At 36.2% G+C, this 22407-nt stretch overlaps 1 protein-coding gene across 1 annotated transcript in view; it reads right to left on the bottom strand.

The window, feature by feature from the left end:
* Window positions 1-22407, bottom strand: part of LOC150079183 (large ribosomal subunit protein uL1) — a 58280-nt gene that overhangs the window by 31825 nt on the left and 4048 nt on the right. Inside the window, exon 3 of the mRNA XM_090383630.1 lies at window positions 1992-2140. Coding sequence (XP_090239756.1) covers window positions 1992-2140 — 149 coding nt within the window. The remainder of the gene's footprint in view (window positions 1-1991; window positions 2141-22407) is intronic.

The following is a 22407-nucleotide window of genomic DNA, read 5'->3' on the forward strand; positions in this document are numbered from 1 at the left end:
AAGCAATCAAATGTGCAATTTGATAATTTGCACTTACAGTAGATAAATTTCTTCACTGATGTGTTTTCAGCATGTTTTGTTTTCTTAATTCATTTCAACTTTGAACACTCCTTTATATTGATCATAAGATTTATGCTTGGAATCAATGTTGTTTTAAATTAGTCTTTAAAAACTAACAGTCCCCTTACACACCAAACACACTGCTTTTTTCGTCGTACTCAACAAATAAACAGGCTTCAGTCCAACTTTAATTAAAAACACAACACTCCAAATCAACTTACCTCTTTCAGAACATTTTTAATGATTTTTCAATTCAATACAAATTAATAATAACTAAATACAATGAACAAGTTACCAAAATAGTAGAATTTCACAATATGAAAAGATTAATACGTACATTTGACTACACTGGACTACATGTTTGATACAGTCAAGCTAACAGTTGCATGCCTGTACATGCAATGGCATTATTCTCTAAAATGCTGTTTTAGTTCACTTTCTGCGCAGGCTGTATAAAAATTATTTGCGGGACATAGATTGGACACCGCTGAGCTAGACATGAATGCAGTTATAGTTCAGACACAGCATGGGTTTGTCAAGGGGAAGTCTTGTCTGACCAATTTGACTGGATACTATGACGTGGTCACAGAGGAACTGGATGCGAAAAATAATGTTGGTATCATATACTTGGATTTCAGGAAAGCTTTTGGTACTATTGCACAAATTGGAGCAGTACGGCATTAAGGACAAATTGCTGCTATGGATAAAGGATGGTTGAGTAAGAGAAGATAGAGTGGTAATCAATGGACACTGCTCTTCATGGACTAATGTTATTAGTGGAGTCTCCCATGGTTCAGTGTTGGGACCATTGTTGTCTATATTTATCAATGATATTGATGAAGGTATATCAGGCTTAATGGCCAAGTTTGCAGATGATACAAAGGTTGGCAGGGTTGTTAATGAGAGTAATCATGGTACACTGATGCAACAGAATCCATAAAAGGTGGGTAGATGGGCTGAGAGGTAGCAACTGAAGTTTAACACTGACAAATGTATAATACTACATATGGGTAACAGTAACCCCCAGAGTAACGTACCAACTACACTCAGGGTAGTGGAGAATGAAAAACACCTGGGTCTTTTTCATTCTTCACTACCATGAGTGTGCAGTCAGATATGAAGTTTTCAGAGCAGTGCAGACAGGCTGCCAGCACAGCTCATAGGGTCTCGTCAATGCAGGGATAGGTGATTATCCCTTTGTATAAGGCAATGGTCAGGCCACATCTTGTGTGGAAATTTTCCTTTAGCCAGCGGTTGGTTGAACAGAACAACTTCCATCTGTTGTTGTGGAAGTTGTTAGCTTAAATAGGAGGCCTGACATAGCCGAGTGGTCAGGAGTGAGAGTGCATAGCACGCGTTCCTTGAGTGGACCGGGGTTCAAGCCCGTGACTACTAAATACGATAAATATTTGTATTGACGATTTATTGTAAACTCTACTGACTTGGTTGTCGTGCCAGAGTATAAACAGAAAATTTATTTTATTTATTTAGATTCAAGGAAGAACTGGACAAACATTTTGGAGGGAATGGATAGGTGAAATAGGAAAGGATTTTTTTTTTTTTTTTTTTTTTGGCTGATGCTGTATAAGCTTGCTTTAATGCATCATAATCAAAGTGCTCCCTTGATCAATACTAATGATCAAGGGTGCAGTCTGTTCAGGGCATATCCACAATGCAAAGCAGAACTAAGATTACATAAGGAAAAGTGAGCAAACATTTCTAAGGGAATATAAATATTTACCATTTTGTTTCATCATGGTTACCTATGATAAAATAGTAGGTTTACCAGATATTGGAAATAAATATACAAATATATATATATTTTTTTACCTCTCAAATTTTTCTCTCTCCAAAAAGTGAAGTTTCACAAGGAAAACTGCAGAGAGCTGGCATGCATGTTATCATAATTAAAGAAATACACAAATACATACCCAACTTCTTTACTAGTTTTTTATTCTTGTTTAACTTTTTTAATGCCTCTGCATCCATGAACTGCAAGTTGTTGGCTTTCGCTTCATCACAGTGCTGTTGGTCACCAAGAATGCAAACTGTAAACTTTGGCCGTGGGATATTCTTTAGCCTATGAATTAAGAAAAAGCCTGATTTATACAGAATTATCTTAAATACTCAAAGCTGAAGAAATATATAGGTGACTAAATTCAAATTAAAGTATTTAGTTTAACTGAAACATTTTAAGATGAGAGAAAAAAAAGCAATTTATTTTCAGTGGCAACTTACTTCTTTACAAATATTCAAAAAAGTGGAGGAATGCTGCTGTTACAACACACAGAGAGAGAGAGAGAGAATATAAATTCTACTGAAGATTAGTGAGAAGACAATCCATTTTGCACAGTATTCGTTTATCATTTTGCTTTTATAGTGGCCACAAACAAAAGGTACAGGCTGGAAACTAGAGTACTTTAGTTTGGTATAAGTTGAGATTGGTCTTGAATTCCTGTAGAAAGTTATTTTCTGAAAACCACAAGAAAGAAGGTTGCTCCGATGAACACAAATAGAATGGATAAAAGAGAAAGAAAGTCAAGTCTGCAGTTTAAACATGAACAGTGTGTGGGAAAAAAAAAAAAAAAAAAAAAAAAAGAGGTAGAATTACTAATGCCAATTCAGAAGAACTGGCTTCTTTTGGATAGAATCTAAGATGTTAAGAGGGAGATTCTAGGTGCCACCTCAGATATTGAAACAATATTCCATGGCAGGGCAAATTTGTACATCTTTTGTAAGAAATAACACAGGACTGGATTTTAGTACTGAAGTCAAGTTTTTTCTAAAGAAATTGAAAAATATCAACAAACCTTGGTGTCGTGGCATTAGAATTGTTCAGGATTCTTCTATTAGAAGACCTAAGGAGGAAGCGAATATAATGTATTTGGTATGGTAGGATGGAGACCTACTAACTCTCTAAACCTCTCTAACTCTGTAATTAGGTGAATTCCAAGAACTAAAGATCAGTTTTCAGCATAAATCATTTTATTTCTTAGTGAAAATAAAACAAATATCAAAATAAATGCCAAATACAAGATTCTCAGGTCTCAGTTCACAGCCTCATGGCTTATCAGCAATAAAAAGTCATCACTGAATCTAGTATTCTGCTGCATTTTTCGCTCTAAAAGCATTTCAATTTTTATACACGTATTATAACATTATGGTATTTTCAAATTAATTACTAAAGAGAAAAAACATTAAATAAAACACAAAAGATGCAGTAAATCAATGCAACAAATACATTTAAATAATTGTTATTGTTGAGATTTTTCACATTAAAAAACACACTAAATAATCCCATAAATCTTAGTTGTTTTTTTTTTTGTCTAGTTATTGAACAAAATATACAGTCAGACTTCTACATAACGAAATCAATCATTCCCTTGAAAAAATTCGTTATAAAGAAATATGACCTTTTCAACAATGAAAAATACTGTAAATTCATAAATATAGTAAAAGATAGGAAAGAATAAATTTTCTAACATTTTAAAACAATTTATTAATACATCATCATCATCATCATCATCATCATCAGCCATTTTCAATCCACTGCAGGATGAAGGCCTCTCCAGCAACTTTCCAGTTCCTTCTGTTTTGAGCACTGGCCATCCATTTACTACTCAAAAACTCATGAATTTCATCTATCCATCTCCGCCTTTGTCTTCCAGGTTTTCTTCTAGCTCCTCTTGGGTACCATTCTGTTATTTTCTTAGTCCATCTGTCATCATGTCTTCGAGCTATGTGTCCTGCCCAAGACCATTTTAGTTCTTTAGTTTTGATAAGAATGTCCTTTACTTGAGTTTGCTGCCTAATCCATGTGTTTCTCTTCTTATCTAACAGTCTGATTCCCAATATAATTCGTTCCATTCTTCGCTGTGTAGTTCTTAGCTTCTCTTCCATTCTTTTGGTGAGTGCCCAAGTTTCACTTCCATAAGTCATGGTGGGGAGTATACATTGATTCATTATTTTACGTTTCAGACAAACTGGGATATTGCTCTTCAGTATGTGACTATATTTCCTGAATGCTATCCATCCAAAATTTATTCTTCTCTTGACTTCCAGCCATTTATCATTATTACAGCTGATAACTTGTCCCAGATAAGTATATGACTCCACCTTTTCAATTACTGCTCCTTCAATCATTATTTCCCTTTCCGTGGCATACTTGTTCATCATTACTTTTGTTTTAGCCATATTCATCTTTAGTCCAAAATCCTTACTAACTGCATAACTGATTAAGATTTTCCTCTAATTCTTTGGGATCGTGGCTTATGACCACAATGTCATCTGCAAATCGTAAATGGTTTAGGTACTCTCCGTTCACATTGACTCCTTTCTGCGACCAGTCTAATCTTCTATTAATATGTATTAATACATACATATTACGAAATGACTACTTATATGATGCCCACAATTTATTAGTACACTTCTAAGAATTATGTTGTACACTGGATTCTACTGTACACCATTCATAAAAATGTTCACATCTGTTTAAACTTTAAACACTCAGATATATTGTGTTGCATTTTCTTCCCAATGAAGGCCTCAATGCAAAGTTTCAAATGGTGTCAACATTTGTTTAGAAGGTTTAATATTGTCCTCACTTTCATCCAACTCATCGTCAATACTGTCATTAGTTCTTTAAATATGCTCCAAAACGTTGGAGTCATTCAGATATTCAGCTACTATGACATCATTATCAACTCCTAAAAATTCGTCAAGAACTCCACCGATCAAACCTCGCTTGGAACTCTTCCCAAGATTGCCCAATGTCTTCTAGTAGTTCATCCCTCTCATCTCTGTTAATTAGCATTTTAGCAAAACCAGCTTTTGCGAAACAATCCTTAATCATTGTTTCTGTCACATCTTGACTCCACACTTTCGCCAACTCTGATATGCACATCCACAAATCTATAACAGAATCTATAGGTTGGTTGGTTTCTATTCTCAGCATAATTTTTTTTCAGTATGTGCTTTCAGTAGTGCATTTTCAAATTCTTGATAATGCCCTGGTCCACTAGCTGCAGTTAAGATGAATTATTCAGAAGGAAGAAAACAAACTTCACCCTTGTAAGTTTAGAAATTACCGAGTGAAGGTGGGCAGAGCCAGTTGTCGACAATCAACACGATTTTTCTGTTTTCTTTTTGTCATCTTTCTATCGAAATTTAAAATCCACTGTTCAAAAATTTCACTTGTCATTCAAGGTTTTTTTGTTGTAGTTCAACTCTAATGACTTTACTCCTTTGAAACATCGGGGTTATTTACTTTTGCCTATTACCAAAAGCTTCAGTTTTTCATTACCAGCCATATTTGCAACCAAGAGTGTAATTCTCTCCTTACTATTTTTACCACCTAAAGATTTATCATCTTTAAAAGTCAGTGTCTTGTTCGGCAAACATTTAAAAAATAGACATGTTTCATCAACGTTGAATAGGTCTTTGAACTAGTAGTCCTCCATAATTTTTTTAAAAACTTTCTTTCCAATGGGTACAGTCTTCGATTGCAACTCCGTTTTCATCAGAAATAATTTTTTAGAGCAAGCCATGACACTCCTTAAATTTGTCCAGCCAACCAGAACTGGCATGGAATGTTTTGTGCCCCAGAAAAGATGCATACGGCATAGCTTTTCTTTTCTTAATAGCTCTGATATCGGCATGTTTTGGTCTTGAATCAACTTCAACCACTTAAAAAATGCTTCATTTACATATTCACAAAGGCATAATTTCGCACACTTCCGAATGGGTCCTGTTTCCTCAAACAACTTGGGAATCGAAACAGGGTTTTTCAGAATGGTTAACATACTACTGACAGGGACATCAAATTTTAAAGCGACTTCTTTTTTTTTAACGCCGTGATCTACACTATTAAACAACATTTCCACTTTTCGCACTACACTCAAGGAGTTCCTCTTAGACACTGTAAGGTTACCTGTACAGCAGTTAAACAAAGCTGAAATTAGGGACCACTTGTAGTTACCATGTAAAAATTAGTGAAAGTGTGGATGACTCATTTCTTTGAAACAATAGATGAATTTCCAAGATAAAGGAAAATCACTCTCTCCTAATTCTCTAATAGGATGCTTTCGGTATAAAATAGGTTGACCAGAGCCAATGCCCACGTTGAGAATATGCCTTAATCTTTGCCACTGGCTGTGGACAGCTGACCAGCGGGATTTCTCTACATAGTAGTGTATAAGTTGTATAGGTTTTACTTCTTTTTAGCCATTGCTGATCCACTGCTGGGCAAAGGCCTCTCACAAACTTCCATCTTTTTCTATCCCACACCATGGTTGGCCAGTTTCCTCTTGCAGGGTTTTGCAGGCACCATTAAATTGTAAAATGTTTTACCTCTTAATCTGTAGAATTAAAGTCTTTATCTATTAAAAGCTAAAGGAATTAATAATGCTTAATCCTTTTAGCTCTTAATTCATGCTTTCTGCAGCATCAGCTTTATTGCCTAAAGGCCAGAAGGGCAAACAATGTGTTAAAATCAGTTCGTTATATGGAAATTTTCTTCATTATAGGGAAACTATTTACAATGTAATGACCAAGGGGAAATCAAAAAAGTTCGCTACATAAAATTTCGCTATATGAAAGTTCGTTAAAGAGGTCCGACTGTATTTAGTTAGAATTTTATTTAATTTTTTTATTTCTTGTGCATAGTGAATATAATCATATTTTACCAGTAACCCCCCCCCATAAAAATTTAATTTAAAAAAATTTAAAACTACTAATTAAAACCACTGATTCCATCTCTTCTAACAAAAATTTTGAGAAATTTCAGCTTGTCAAACCATTTACTAAATGCAATATGCAAATCTAAAAGAATGTTTTACTGCATGACAAGCTAGATTTAATTCAGCAGCACTTTATTTCAATTCTTCATTGGAATGTGGTCCATAGTCTTTCATTTTCTGAATTACCTTGAAATCAGCATTTAAGGAATTGGTAGTGGATATTCAAGAAATTGAAGCAGTTTGAGCAGGAAGAGGCTTCTCAAACTCGAAGGTGGAATGAATGTGCTATCATCAGCAAAACTATGGATAGGATTTCTGGTCAATGGAAGGTCATCAATATACAAGAGGAAAAGAGTGAGAGAAAGAACTGCATCTTGGGAAACACCAGCATTAGTGGAGAAGTTAGAAGACATTGTAAAAAGGTGATACAGAACAGAAGTAAGCTCAGGGAAACAATAGAACAAGTGAAGGAATACCATTAGTACCCAGCACTTTCTTGCCATCAAGACTGTTCGAAATTCTTCTGACATCCTCTTGATGAAAAACAGGAGGCATCGAATGAAGTATACTGGGAATGGTAGGAGGTGCTTTACCAAGATCATCAATACACGAGTCAGAAGAAAAGTAGGATACTAGCAGGTCAGCTTCATATTTGGCTGAAGAGTTGCGCAAGAGGACCATCCGGATTTGACAGAGGTGGCAAGATGTTTGTTTGCTATTTGGTTTTTAAGAGCATTAGCAACTAAGGCCATATTGCTCCGGGGATATGCGGTGGTCATTCCCTGACCTTACCGCACCCTCCGTATTTGGTGGTCACGGGCTCGAACCCTGGTCTATTCAAGAAGCATGTGCTACGCACTGCTGCTCCTGCCCACCTGGCTACAGAGGCGCTAGAGATGGCAAGAGAGATGGGCAAAAGTTGCAAATAGCTTTGGCAAGAAGTGGGAATGCTTGACTACCATCTACACTGAATAATCACTGCTTCACAATTGTTTCGGACTTTGATGCAGGCAGAAAATAAACCTGAAAATTTAAATATAGGCCAATTGCGATATGGAATTCTTATCGTGAATAGCCTTAGCACATTTATTGGAAAACCAAGGTTTAGATAAAGGACGAGATTTTAAGGTGGAGTGTGGAATAAAGAATTCAACCACTACAAGAATAATTTCACTCACACGATCTGAGCAAATGTTGACATCAGAAAGGAAAAGAAAGGAAATCTCACAGTTCATCCCATTTTGCATTCTTATAATGCCAAACAACCTGAGATTGAGAATGGCCACAAGAAAAAGACTCCAATGGAGAAGAGACCATCACCAAGTTGTGATTTGAGGTGCCACTCACTGACTGTGTAATTAGAAGGAGGGTTGTTTGAAAAAGATCAAGCATGTTGGCTGCGTGGTTTTTCTGGTATTCTGGAAGGTAAATGAACAATCTGTGCAAGGTCATTGGTAATTGCAAAGCCTCAGCACCTTAGCCAGCTGGGTCCATGTGACTAAAAGCCATCTGGAGTTGAACATTAAAATCACCAGGGAAAATTACCTTACGATTAGGAAAGTTGGACTAAAGAAAGTCAAGTTTCAATGAGTGCAAGTCAAACAGTTCAACATAATTAGTGGAGTTGGGAGAACGATAGAGGCAATAGATGAATTTAACAGAATATGGCAGAAATTTTAAGCCAGAGAATATCAGAACAAACATATGCACCACCTTTGAAGTGAAAGGAATCATACAGCGAATAATGAGAACTGAGATGAGCAGTGTTTGAGTTCAACCAATAATTAAGATTCTGTCAGAAGTACATGGGGTCTGCAGACTAAGTAGTAATGGATATCATTCAGATTGGAATTGAGACCACATATATTTGTGAAACGAACAAGCAAGTGTTTGGGAGGTTTAGATCTTTTTGCAGATAAGTTTGTTGTATTAGTTTGGCTATTCACAATGTACTCAGCAGCAAGAAAAGGTAGGAAGGGTATGTTGTGTGAAGCAAGAATTTTTCGACAGGGCAAGAATACACTCAGCTCCTTGACATAACATGGTCTCATCATGTAGCTGCAGCATTTTTTATTGCATCAAGAATATTATACAAGGGGCATTCAATAAATTAGCTACCTAATGTACTTCCCATAGTTATATTTCAATGATTCATGATTTATCATGTTCCTACATATATCAACAGGAATCATACTAATTTTGATTCCACTATGTTTTTAGGTTGTGCTGCTGTAACAAAAAGCAGAAAGACACCTGTATCAGATTATGGATTTGCTGAAATAGGAGCATAGTTCAGTCATCAAGTTTCTCACCAACGAAGGAAATGAGCCAAAGGCCATTCATGAAAGGATGGTGGCTGTGTATGGCAACAGTGCACCTTCACAGTACAAGGTGAAATTCTGGTCAAAACAATTCAAGTGGAGTAGAGTCCATCGAAGATGATCCACATCCAGGAAGGCCTGCCTGTGACAGCAATCACTCTAGAAATGTGCCAAGCTGTGGAAATCCTTATGCCGAATGACAGATGTTTAAAGGTGTCCCAGATCTCTAGGGCAGGTTTCTCAACCTTGTCGTTGCTGAGGCACACTACACACTACTATACTCATATATCCGCAAATGGGAAGCTTATTATTATTTCTGCTGGGTATATTTAATAATACTTATTATTTGTTTTAAATACAGTCAGTCCTCATATAGCATGATAGTTGTGTTCCTAGAAACCCTCGTGCAATATAAATAACAGGCCCTATGGGAAAAATAGGGTTAGGTGTCGACCACCCAAGATTGAACCCACATTTGTAACCAAAACCTTACCAAACACAATAAATAATTGTAATAAAATATTTATGTATTTTATTACAACTATTACATAATAAAATATTGCTAATGCTTTTGCTTCTATCGTAAGCAAACTTGTATTTTGTTTGATTTTCCATCCAAACAGATGACAGCCGTTCCATCTCTTCCAATTCTTTGTGTCTTGATCTAATGGATTTTATTACACTTTGAGTTGTTCCTGCTATGAAAGTTGTTTTCACTTTCTCTGCATTTTTTCTAATTCTCGGCATTGCCTCATTTAGGCCTGTAGCACGTGCAATATGACATTTTCTTTCATTTTGCTCAAAGCGTTTCAGAATTTCATATTTTTTTCTCTATGGACAGAGGTGGCTGGCCATAAGCCTTACTTGGGAAACCCCAGTGGGCCAGAAGACAATGGCGGCCGGTAAGAATTTTTGACCCAGTCCACCTGTCTATCCATATTGCTTTTCTTTTTCTCTCTGAATCTGCAGTGTCTTCACCAGGATGCTTCCTTTTCACACCTTTTAAGTATTTTACTCATTTTTAGGGAATAAAGCACAATTACAAAATGAGGAGGCACGCTTGATACACATAAACAAAGCTGGTGAATGTATCAACTGAATAAACAACACCGTAAAGGCAGAGACACAGTATTAACACCTCACTAGCTCACATTTTACTAAAGCACATTTCTGGAGGTCACTACCATGAAACAATAAAAACAATTTCCAGCTGCATTTCTGATGGTGGAATCTGTTATAAACTGATAGTAAACTCGATCTAATTGCATTTGCGATAATACTGATAGCTGGAATTGTGTTGGTTTTTACATTATTATGGTTAAATGTGTTTCCCCTTCACTGATATAAAAAACAAAAATACATTTTCAGAATCTTCTCTTCATTCCTATCATACTGCATTCAGTTGGGGTGATTCCACATTGGACTGCCATTTCTTGTAAGCACAAAGGCAAATCGTACATAAGTGAATTCGGTTCGTGTCATGTTCCCCTATTTATAAATTGTGTATGATCGAATTCGTGTAGTGTAAACGTGTTATACAAGGACTGACTATCTTTTTTTTTTGAACATACATGAAATTTAAAAGAAAATATGTAAAAAATGAATGTAATTATGTTATAATTGTATTTTGTTTGTTGTTATTTATATAAAAACAAACAAAATACAATTATAACCTTTTAATCAGTGAGACAGTTGGGTTTGATCGGAGGCGCACAGCTTTTTTATTTATTATGGATAGGCTTACCTCTCAGCTCCTCTTCTATCGACTTTAGTCTCTCTCTCTCTCTCTCTCTCTCTCTTGTTTAATTTCATTTAAAGCGGAAAACTGTTTCACACAAGTAGGAAGTGAAAACGGCAATAAAATTCTAATTGCTATTTCCGAAATTCATAGAAATTCGTTTTGAATTTTGATCCAAAATTTGCCAATATTAGTGTTATTAACCCCTTCATGGATTATCCCGAGATATCGCGTTTTTAGTTTTAAAAGTTATTTGGAATTACACAAAATATCTCGGGATACAATAATACCCGAAACAAACAATAATACCTCCAAATTTAGGACTGAAATGTATTTTCTCTGGCATTTATCTGGCTAGTTTTGCATTAGGCAGGTAAATCCCAAGTTTTCTCAAGATTTTCTTACGCCTGGCAGCAAACAACTGGCTTTCGTTTTACTTATATTGTACAGCAATGTCAAAACAGTAGCACTCATTCCTGTGCCGCCAGTAAGCAAAATATAATTTGCCGTCCTAAATGCAGAATACTGAACCCACAAAAATAATTCACAAAAACAATATTGAAAAATATTTCGGCACCCTCTTGAACTGCCGCCCGTAAGAGACGCTTACCTCCCCTGTCCCCACTTGTGGCGGCTGTGTATCAGAATGTACCGTATTTCCCCATGTATAAGATGCACCTTTTTTCGAAAAATTTGGGGTCTAAAAACTGGGAGCGCCTTATACAGTGGTTGTAGATTTTTTTTACTTGCATTTCCCGCTTGTTGTCTTTGCGCTCATTGTTTCGCACTTGTTACCGGTATATTAGGTTACGTTTTGCCACATTCTGCCCAGAAATGGCTCAGAAAAGATTTTCGTACAGTGCTGAATTCAAGTTAAAAGTGATCCAGTTTGCAAAAGTGAATGGACATCGTGCTGCTGAACGTAAGTTTGGTCCTCCTCCAACTGAGAAAACAATCCGAGACTGGCTACAGGAAGAAGAAACCCTACTGAAAATGCCACGGCAGAAGAAGGCCATTAGAGGCAAGTCAGCAAAATGGCCTGATTTAGAGAGGGAATTGAGATATGGATTGAGGAGCAAAGGGCAATTGGAATTCCTGTGTCCACAAAGATGGTTCAGCATGAGGCAAGAATTGCTGATGAAAAAGAAGTTACTGATTTCAAAGGAGGACACAATTGGTGCTTCAGGTTCAAGAAACGGAATGGACTAAGCATGCGTATACGCACCAGACATGCTCCAAAGATGCCTGAAAGCTATGAGCAGAAGGTCCTTAAATTTCATCGTTTTGTCATTCAATGTCGGAGGACACATCAGTTTGAGTTGGGACAGATTGCAAATATGGACAAAGTTCCCCTTCAATTTGATGTCCCAAGTAACAGAACTGTTGATAAGAACGGGGTGAAAACTGTAACTGTGAAGACAAGTGGACATGAAAAGAGCCATTATACAGATGTTCTAGCTTGTTGTACCGACGGAACCAAGCTGCCTCCTATGCTGATTTTCAAACGCAAAACAATGCCAAAAGAAGACATTCTTTGAGGAGTGATTGTCCACGTTCATGACAAGGGTTGGATGGATCAGGATGGGATGAAGATCTGGTTTGAGAAAGTTTGGAGCAGGAGACCAGGTGGGCTCTTACGCAAACCTGCCCTATTGGTGCTTGATCAGTTCAGGGCACACATAACAAAAAATACAAAGAAGATTGCTGCAGAGCAAAAAACAAAACTTGCCGTCATACCTTGACATCCCAGCTCCAACCACTTGATGTCAGCATTAACAAACCCTTGCTGACATGAGAGACGAATGGAACCAATGGATGAAATCTTCTGGGGACAATTTGACACCAGCAGGAAGAGTGAAGAAACCAATTATAGGAGAAGTTTGTACCTGGGTGAAAAGATCCTGGGATAATATCAAGATTGAGATCGTTGTCAAGTCATTTAAGAAGTGTGGCATTTCAAATGCCATAGATGGAACTTAGGACGAGGCAATATATGAAGACAGTGATTCGTCATCAGACACAGATGAGGACAAGCTAATGGATGGGAGTTTCGACAGTGATGAGTTGTATGAATTTTATGATGAATAAAACTTGAGTTCAATAATTTTATGTAATACAATTTTTTTTCAAATTTCGGGCCCCAAAATTAAGGTGCGTCTTATGCATGGGGAAATACGGTAGTTAGTTCGCGATTACTGTTTGTGGCTGGAGGTTACTGCTTGTGCATTCCAATTGATTTTTTAAATTTATTTATATAATGAATAATGAAGACTTTTTCTGTACCTTTCTTTTAGCTCAAGCGCTAATTTATTAAAAAAATCTGTATAACTTGCACACTTTTTGGCATATACGAGATAACTCGGGATAGCCCAAATGGGTTAATTACTCCCATGTATTTTCTACGAAAAAATTAATAAAAAACAAAAAACTATACAATGAGTATTCGCATGATGCATACTTTTTAAACTGTAAAATAAAAAAAGGCAATCCGTTACGGCACATTTTCCGGAAAACAATGTTCCGGGAAGTGAATTTCCAACGGCTTGTCACTACAAATTTCAGTCAATTCTTCTTCCTCTTGCAGATTGAGTTCTAAGGTTGGAAGAGTTCTTGTTGAAAATTGTTCTCCTACCCACAAATATTTTTTGGTACCAAAGGATGGAAAGTAATGCTCAATTTTTGTCTTTAACAGCTCTAAGGTTTTGCTTATTAAATTAATTATTTTAGTATACAGGCAGTTCTCGCTCGACTAGTTTTTTTTTTCCCCAAGTATCAAGTATGAACAAAATCGAAAATATGAACATTAATTGCAAAAAATGAATGTTAAAACATTCATAAATACCACATCCAAGCCACCTATGTAGCTATACATTACAGTGTACCCCACTTTAAGATATTAATCGCTTCCAGATACACCATCGTATCACGAAAATATCATAATATGAACCCAATAACATCTGTTTTTTGGTAATTTGTTTCAAGATCTCGGAAGTTGAAAATTTTGCTATATAGCTAAGCTATTTACTCTCTAAAATTTCATTTTTAAGGTCACGAGCGTGACCTTAAGGCCATATAAAAGGTCGTGAGTGTGGTTTGTGAATTGTATTAGTTACCAATTCAAATCATTAAAATGCACTACACTTTCATCGTTATCATATCTAAAGCACGTTTCTGGAGGTCAAGACCATAAAACAATATAATACTGATAGCTGGAATACTGTGGGTTTTTACGTTATTTTGGCGAAATGTTTCCCTTTACTGAAATCTTCAATCGTATATAAAAAAAATAAATTTTCAGAATCTTCTCTTCATTCCTTTTTTTTTAAAGGCTTCGTAAACTTGTTACTCCATGCGAATCATGTCAGTTGCAATTTGTGTGCTGTTAAAAATTGCTAATATGAAATCGTGAAATTTATAATTAAAAGAGAAGATTATCTTGGAAACAAACGCCTCTTGTAGCATTTCTGAAGAAGACGACTCCTTGTGCAACAAACCAAAGAGTGCCGAGCCTATGAGTGTGCATTTAGTTGATGATGAAGAATAAACATTCTTTAACATTTGTAAGTCATAATTAATTTCTCTATTATTATAACTTGCTTGATTTTACAGGCTACGTTTTCATTTCTTTGGATAAATCAATCATTGTTTAAACAAACTAATTAGCTAACTAATTTCATTGTTGATAAAGTAACCCCTATTTTTAACATTATGTCTATGGGAAATAAATTCCCACTTTACGAGCACACGTTAGGAACGAATTAACTCATTAAGTCGAGAACTACCTGTAATTCATTTTGGCAATCAAGAGAAACATTTCTAAATTTTTTCATTTACATATTTTTTCCCTATACCCAAACTTTTCTTTTAAGGCAAACATAACATTTATTCGTGCAGCTTAATAAATTAAATCTGCTAGAAAAGCTAATTTACAGCACCAAATTTCATCACCTAAATAATCACAAAATTCTGACTGCTCCAGTAAAAAAAAATTAGCATTTCCTCACACAACTTGTACATGCACATAAGTACATTTACCTTTCAATAGAAACCAAACTTCAGTATGTATTATTAAAAAAACATGAGACTCCAGTTCCTCACATAATTTTCCGAAAATACATATTTTTTGTTGTCTTGTTTTTTAAACCACATACCACACATAAAGGCAAGAGAACAATCTTGGATACCAGTATATGAAAATCCCATTGCCAAATAATTATCAGCTAGTTGTTATCAAGTTGCCTCAAATTTATCCATCACAAATAACACTGAACAACAAATTTTGGGTCATATCTTGTAATGGGCACAAAAATAAGTTTACTTTATAGATTTTGGGGCGCTAACTACGGAAATATTGCTTAAAATGGCAGATTGGCTCTTGTTTTTGAAAACAGTAGTTTTTTTATATTTATACAAGGTATTTTTTATTTACATGGCAGTAAGATGTAGCTATGAACATACCTGTATTATCAAACACAGGACCTTTTCATCTTTCACTTGTATTCAGTTTTGGGAGTATCTCTTTTCACTATCCAACAATAACTGGCTAACATAGCTGCACTCCATTTCATTTTGTATCGTCGTTCCATTGCTGTGATGTCTTGATGAAAGCACTCACCATGTTCGTCGCTGATGGCACAACAGTTTGGCAGGAAAAAATCCAGGTATGAATACAAGAAATGCATCGTCAACGACATGTTGCACCCCAGTTTTTCGTAAAAAGTAATGAGATCTTCCACAACCTTCCTGTAGTTGCCGGCTTTAATATTTGAACTGGTTTTCTAAAAATTAACGTTTCCTAGAAAACCAGTCAAAACATTTAGAAAGCCTTTCCACGCTTTCTCATTATCACTAAGGGCACACTTGAACTGTTTGTCTTTGAAAAGTTGCTGTATCTCCCTGGACGTTCACTGTCCAGGAAATCACATGTGATGCACAATAGTTTTTTGTAATAAATTCAGGCATCATATGTGATTCTCAAGGACCTTGCAAGCTTAAACATTTTTTAAAAAATTAGACTTCTGACCTATGTTTTTAATTTTTTGTGGACTTATTAACAAGAAAATATTTTTTTAGAAAAGTTAATGAACCTGCATAAAAGTTTCCTAGTTTTACAACATAGCTACATCAAATATTTCAAATTACATGCAATGGTAGGAAAGTGTATTTTATTTCAGAAGTACAAAAAACTGAAAAAAAAAAAAAAAAAAGCCTAATTTTTATGTTTATTTTCAAAACATTTCATACAATATGGCTTCTCACACGATTTACATTCAGTATGAACTTGCTTGGCAGCCAATTTGGAATTTTTTCCAGCAATTTTTGCTTCTTCGTAACATCCGTGACACCTTTTCATGTGAATTTTACCATGGGAAAGCTTCAGAATTTCTAACAGAAAATGCTGAGATGAGGATTGACAAGCGGATGTACTAGAGGTTGGTTCCCATCAATTCTTTAGTGATTGCCTCTCTCACTTCTAAAAGAGACATTTTGTCTTTCTTCTCTTGCTGCAATTCATTGAAAATTAGGAATGTGTTCACAATTGCTGTCCCAAAAACTAAATTGCAATTTTTTTATACCATATCAATGATTTTCTCGTTGGTGACTGGTAACTTGAAAATTGGTCTGATACATCAATCCCCTTTTTTGCCTTATTGTATTCAGTTATCATTTCTGGTTTTACTTGTTCATTTCTTCTACATTTCTTCACTTCATCACCAAAACATCTCTCTTATCATGCCACTTAGTGATCACAATATTATCTTTTTGCATTGTTATTTTTTAACCCCTGCATAATTTCTTCTGGATTATTTTCTTAGGAACTCCCAATCACTACGAAGTGTACCACACAAATCTGTATTATTTGATTTCAGGTAATTCGCAAGAGGTATGCTAATATAATAATTACCTGCAACTAGAAGTCATCCTTCGTTTATTAGTCTGTCTAATAGCTTTATAACCACACATCCAGGTTTATCAATACCTGATAGGGTTTGACCATTATAAACATCGAAAGATCAAACGTAACCATCTTTTGTACACAACTTGTATACTTTCAATCCATATTTGTTACTTTTTGAAGGGTTATATTGCCTGAATAGAAGCCGACCTCTGAACGGTATCATAGATTGGTCGATAACAACAACATCCCCGGGAAAGTATAAATTACACAAATTTGTAATTACCAGATCAATCAGGGATTGAATTTTATACAATTGATTAGAATGTTCTGCTGTGTTATCTGCAAAATGCCAGCATCTTAGTATGCTAGTAAAATGATTGTAAGTCATTCCAAAATTAGGTAACAATGGATGATAGTACATAGGGTCTGTTTTCCAATAATACTCCTATCTCAGATATGAAACAATACCTTAGAATAGGATGAATCCCAAAAGCTTCTTCATTTCACTTTCACTAGTATCTTTCCATCGTTGCATTCTTCCTTTCACTGTTTCTTGACTAATCATAACCTGATGAGCATATAAATTTGTCTGGTTCATCATAAGATTTATGACGTCTTAATTTATAAATTTATAATAAATGCGGGTTAGAGAAGCTTTACCATTTTCCATTACACTGTCAATATTTTGGATACCAGATGAACCTATGAAAGTTTCCTTCTGAGGTGGAGAAATGTTGCAAGTCCAATAACTTTTACTAACAATAGCAGAACCTTCTTCATGTTGCGCTGATGAACCTGCCATATCCGTCAATTGTGTCAATATTTGTTTCATTTCATTTCCACTGTCAATATCAGGCTCTGAAACTGTATCTGGTAAGTAATCGTTGTCGCTATCGCTAGTAGAAAATGGCTCAGTCACTTTCCTCCAATATTCTTCGCAACTCCTCGTCACTAAGGTTACGACCACCCATTTTCACACTAGAAAATAACTAATAACTTGAGACCGTGGCCGAAACACTTCAATGTCAACAATATAACCTGAAAAGTAATAAAATTGGCGGGTAGTTTTAAATGAATCATACGTGATTCATGGACGTGGAGGGGTAAATTTGTATTCACAAGTCTGGGCATCACATATGCGTAGTAAAAAAAAAAAACATTACATACAATATACAAAATAGCTATATCTACATACTTATGTACACACCTTAATTAATCTGATAGTTTCATATCTGGACTTCTGAGGTCACACAAATGTAATGTATGGTGACAGCGAATGTGTTAATCTTACACAACACAAATACTGTGCAAAAAGTAGGAATACCACAGAGAACATCCGTTAACAAAGAACAAATCACCCAGTACCTAGCCGTATTTGAGAATTCCTGAAACTCTGTTCCAGGAATCCTTGAATTTGCAGTAATAAAATAAAAAGACTGGGAGAAAGTGTGTTTTGCAATTTTAAGGAACTGAATAATAAAGAGAAGAATGAAATAGGTAAGTAATTATTTTTATCAACAGAATAACAAATTTTTAGAATAAGAAAAAAATTCAAACGTTTTCTAGGGGTTCAAAAATAATAGATTTTTATTTGATTTAATAAATTTTCTTTATTAAATTATTTTTTCCCCAATATTTCCAATTTTTCCTCACCAAAGAAGTGCTTTTTTGTCAGAATCCACAACATTCCATCTATCTCGCAATAATACTGAAAGTATTAATGCAAAGTATTATAGCGAGATAGATGGAAAATCACCCGATGAGCAACATTTGAGTGGGTGTGAGAGTACATGTGAACAGGCGAAGCTTTTATGGCTCCAGGAAATAGGAAGTTTTTGCTTTTTTATTGACTTAAATTGGCATATTAATTTATTTTTTAGAGTTGCTTTATATTCCTAGTAACAATACTTTAGTTTAAATTGAATTTAGATAGAGCTTTTGTAGATTATTACTTAGTATCGGTAAGATTATCAAATCCATGTGTGGACAGGTTTTGCAGCTCCCTCGAACGAAAAGTTTTTAAATATACTAAGCCGCTTTATTGACTTAATTGTTAGATTAAATTATTTTCTATAAGTAGCTTATAGACCTAGTCAAGCTCCGTGGTTTATTTTGAATTTAGAAAGCTCGATTTCGAAAGTAAATAATACCTTGTGTCCGTAGATTAACCGTTCGTAAATTGCCACCATTGTTATAAGATACATGTGCTAGCATAAGGTTTAACGGAAAACTAGATAGCGAATATAGTAGTATCAATTAATCAGTAAAATTTATTAATCTTATTAAATTTCATTGTCAATTGAATTGTACTTTTTTAACTAAATAAATATAGCGACCTAGTTATTACAAACGTAACATCATGAATTAATACATCTAAGTTGACAGAGGATAAGAAAGTCACATAAGGTAACTCAGAGATAATATTCGATACCGAAATACATATATATAGTGCTATAACTGCATTGGAATATAGGTTTAGGGTTATATTTTATATTGAAATTTTATTGAACTTGAATAGAAATCATGACTCAGACCAGAGCAGCAAAGCAAAAAGCTCAAACTAGTGGAAGTGCTGTGGCTCAGGGTAGAACTGAGGGGGGGCGGTTGTCCTCTGAATCACAGTCTATGGAAATGCACTGCTTCTTTGATGTTTGTGGAGCAATCAGGAATGGGACATGATATTGCCAAGGGGAATGTCTTTCTGTGTGCAAGAAAGTAAGGAGTGCGAGGAAATCAGGTGCTACCTCAGCATTGTTATGGGCTTATATGAGAGGTTGAAGGGGAGGGTGGATGCCCTCAAAGGATTTAAATTGAGGGGCCCATCAAGCTCTCAGCTACCCACATCAATGCCAGAGCTGGCACTTGAACATCACGCAATACAGCGGCAACTCCCAAGGCAGAATGCGCTGGTCCCAAAGGAATTAGTTGTTGTAGATGACTCTATTTTCAAGGAAACGGGGAACATATTGTGCAGAAAGGATAGCTGGAACAGGACAGGTTGATGACGATGTAGGGCAGATATCATCCTTTAAGGGCACAAAGGGTTATATTGTTGTACACGTTGGCACTAATGATATTAAGAGTAGGAGACCAGCAGAATTACTTAACAAGTACAAGACAATGCTGAAAAAAAAGCTGTGAGTTACGGTTGAATTTGAAAGTGTCTGTAATTCTGCCCAGACACGATAGGAGGGAGTATATGATGAGAGCCTTCTCGATCAATTCGGCCCTGGAGAGATTGTGCAAGGCTCAAGGGGTAGAATTTTTCTCAGCCTGGTCTGTGCTTGTTAACAGGAGAGACTGCTTCTACAGGGATGGGATACACTTAAATAGAAAGGGTGTAAGAATATTTACTGATGCTATCGAGGCAGAGTTAGGTGGGTTGGAAAACTGCTAGCTTGGGTGGATACACGGACTAATAGATTAACAGTAGCCGCTGGCAGAGATAAAAGTGATTCTTGCACTACTTCTATTGATATGCAATTGGGCAGCAGCCTGGAAAGCAAGGCAATGGGAATTTCCAGGACTGCTGGGAGTCATAATGGAACAAGTAAATACATGGGCTGTGTTAGGGCAACTAAGAGTAGAAACAGGTGCATGTATACTTGCATGTACACCAATGCTAGGAGTATGGTTAATAAATTTGATGAGCTTGAAGTGCTAGTCAAGACATCAAAGGCATTGTTGGGATATCAGAGACATGGTGTCACACACACACATAAGCAGTACAGAACTGGAATTTGGAGAGTACAATTTGTACAGAAAGGATAGACAGGACAGGAAGGGAGGAAGGGTTATGCTGTTAGTTAAGAAACACAAAATCTAAGGAAGTGCATCCAATTGATGTGGGTGGACAATGCAATGTTGAGTCTCTTTGGTGTGACATAAGCACTGGTAAAGGAAAAATGAGAGGTGTGTGTTATAGGCCTAATGAATCTGATGAGTATAATGAGCAATTGTGCAGAGAAATAGAGTGGGCCAGTAAATTAGAGTGTCTTATAATGGGGGATTTTAATTTCCCAGATATTGACTGGAATTTGTAGGTTGATCAGCCACACACTAGCAAGGCTTTTGTGGATTTATTGGATGATTGTTTTCTACAGTAGCATGATCGGGAGGCAATTAGAGGGAGTAATACTCTTGATCTGATTATCGGTAGTGATTCTTCATGCATCAAGAATCTGCAGATAAAGGAACCACTAGGTGGCAGTGATCACAGTGTGCTGAAGAGGGATTTACTCAAAGAGGTAACTACCATCAAGGGTAAAGGAAAGGGTTTTTGCTTTCTCAAAAGGTGACTACAGTGGCCTGAGACAGTATTTAAATTCTATACGGTGGGACCAACTGATGATGTTACCAACAGCAAATTCAAAATGGGAAGCATTCAAAGAATTAATCTTGGAAGCTACTCGACTTTTCTTACCAACAAAGAAATATTGTTCAAGATTTAGGCCTAAATGGATGTTACATGAATTAATTAGACCAGTGACAGAGAAGAAAAATGCATGGGATACATATAAATTAACATCTGATACAGAAGCCTATGATAGATATAAGCTGGTCTGTAACCAAGTTACAAAGGAGGTTAGGCAGGCAAAAGCAGATTACAAAAAATCTTTGGCAAGGGATGCAAAGAAAAACAGCAAAGAGTTCTTTACTCATGTAAACTCTAGAAGGAAGGGGATGAATCAGATTGGTCCACTTGATATCGATGGTTCAACTGTTGATGATCCTGCTCAGGTAGCTAACAAACTAAATGAATATTTTGCATCTACATTCACACATGAGGAGTTATTCAAGGAGGGGAATGCCAGATGTGTATTCAACTCTGGCAGTATGCCAGATAATCTTGTAATAACTGAATAAAATGGAGGAGAAATTGTTGAAGATAAACATAAGAAAGGCACCTGGGGTGGATGAAATCTATCCAGTTATATTAAAGGAGGCGGCAAAGGAAGTTTGTTTATTGTTTGTTTATTTGGTTTTTAGGAGCATTAGCAACTAAGGCCATATTGCTCCGAATATGCGGTGGTCATTCCCTGACCTTCCGCATCCTCCGTATTTGGTGGTGACGGGCTTGAACCCCGGTCTAATCAAGAAGCGTGTGCTACGCACTGCTGCTCCTTCCCACCTGGCTACGGAGGCGCCTGGCAAAGGAAGTAAGTAAACTCTTAGCCATAATTATGAGAGCTTCCCAGGACTCAAGGGAGGTACCCATGGACTGCAGATGTGCAAATGTGACCCCAATCCACAAAGGAGGATCAAAGGGGGATGACAGGTAATTACAGACCTGTTAGTTTAACTTGTTCCAGGGAAATTAATGGAGGCACTGGTTAAAGAAGCATTGCAGGATCATCTGGACAAGACTTCAGTTATAGCTCGGACACAGCATGGGTTTGTTAAGGGGAAGTCTTGTCTGACAAATTTGATTGGATACTATGATGTAGTCACAAAGGAACTGGATGCAAAGAATAACTTTGATATCATATATTTGGATCTTAGAAAGTCCTTTGATACTATTGCACATGGAAGACTGCTGCATAAATTGGAGCAGTGTGGCATTGGAGGCAAATTGCTGCTATGGATAAAGGGATCATTGAGAGAGAGAAGATAGAGTGGTAATCAATGGACACTGCTCTTCATGGACTAATG

The sequence above is a fragment of the Mastigoproctus giganteus genome, chromosome 10 (genome assembly GCF_048544385.1).
Source record: "Mastigoproctus giganteus isolate SK-2022 chromosome 10, ASM4854438v1, whole genome shotgun sequence".
Lineage (NCBI taxonomy): Eukaryota > Metazoa > Arthropoda > Arachnida > Uropygi > Thelyphonidae > Mastigoproctus > Mastigoproctus giganteus.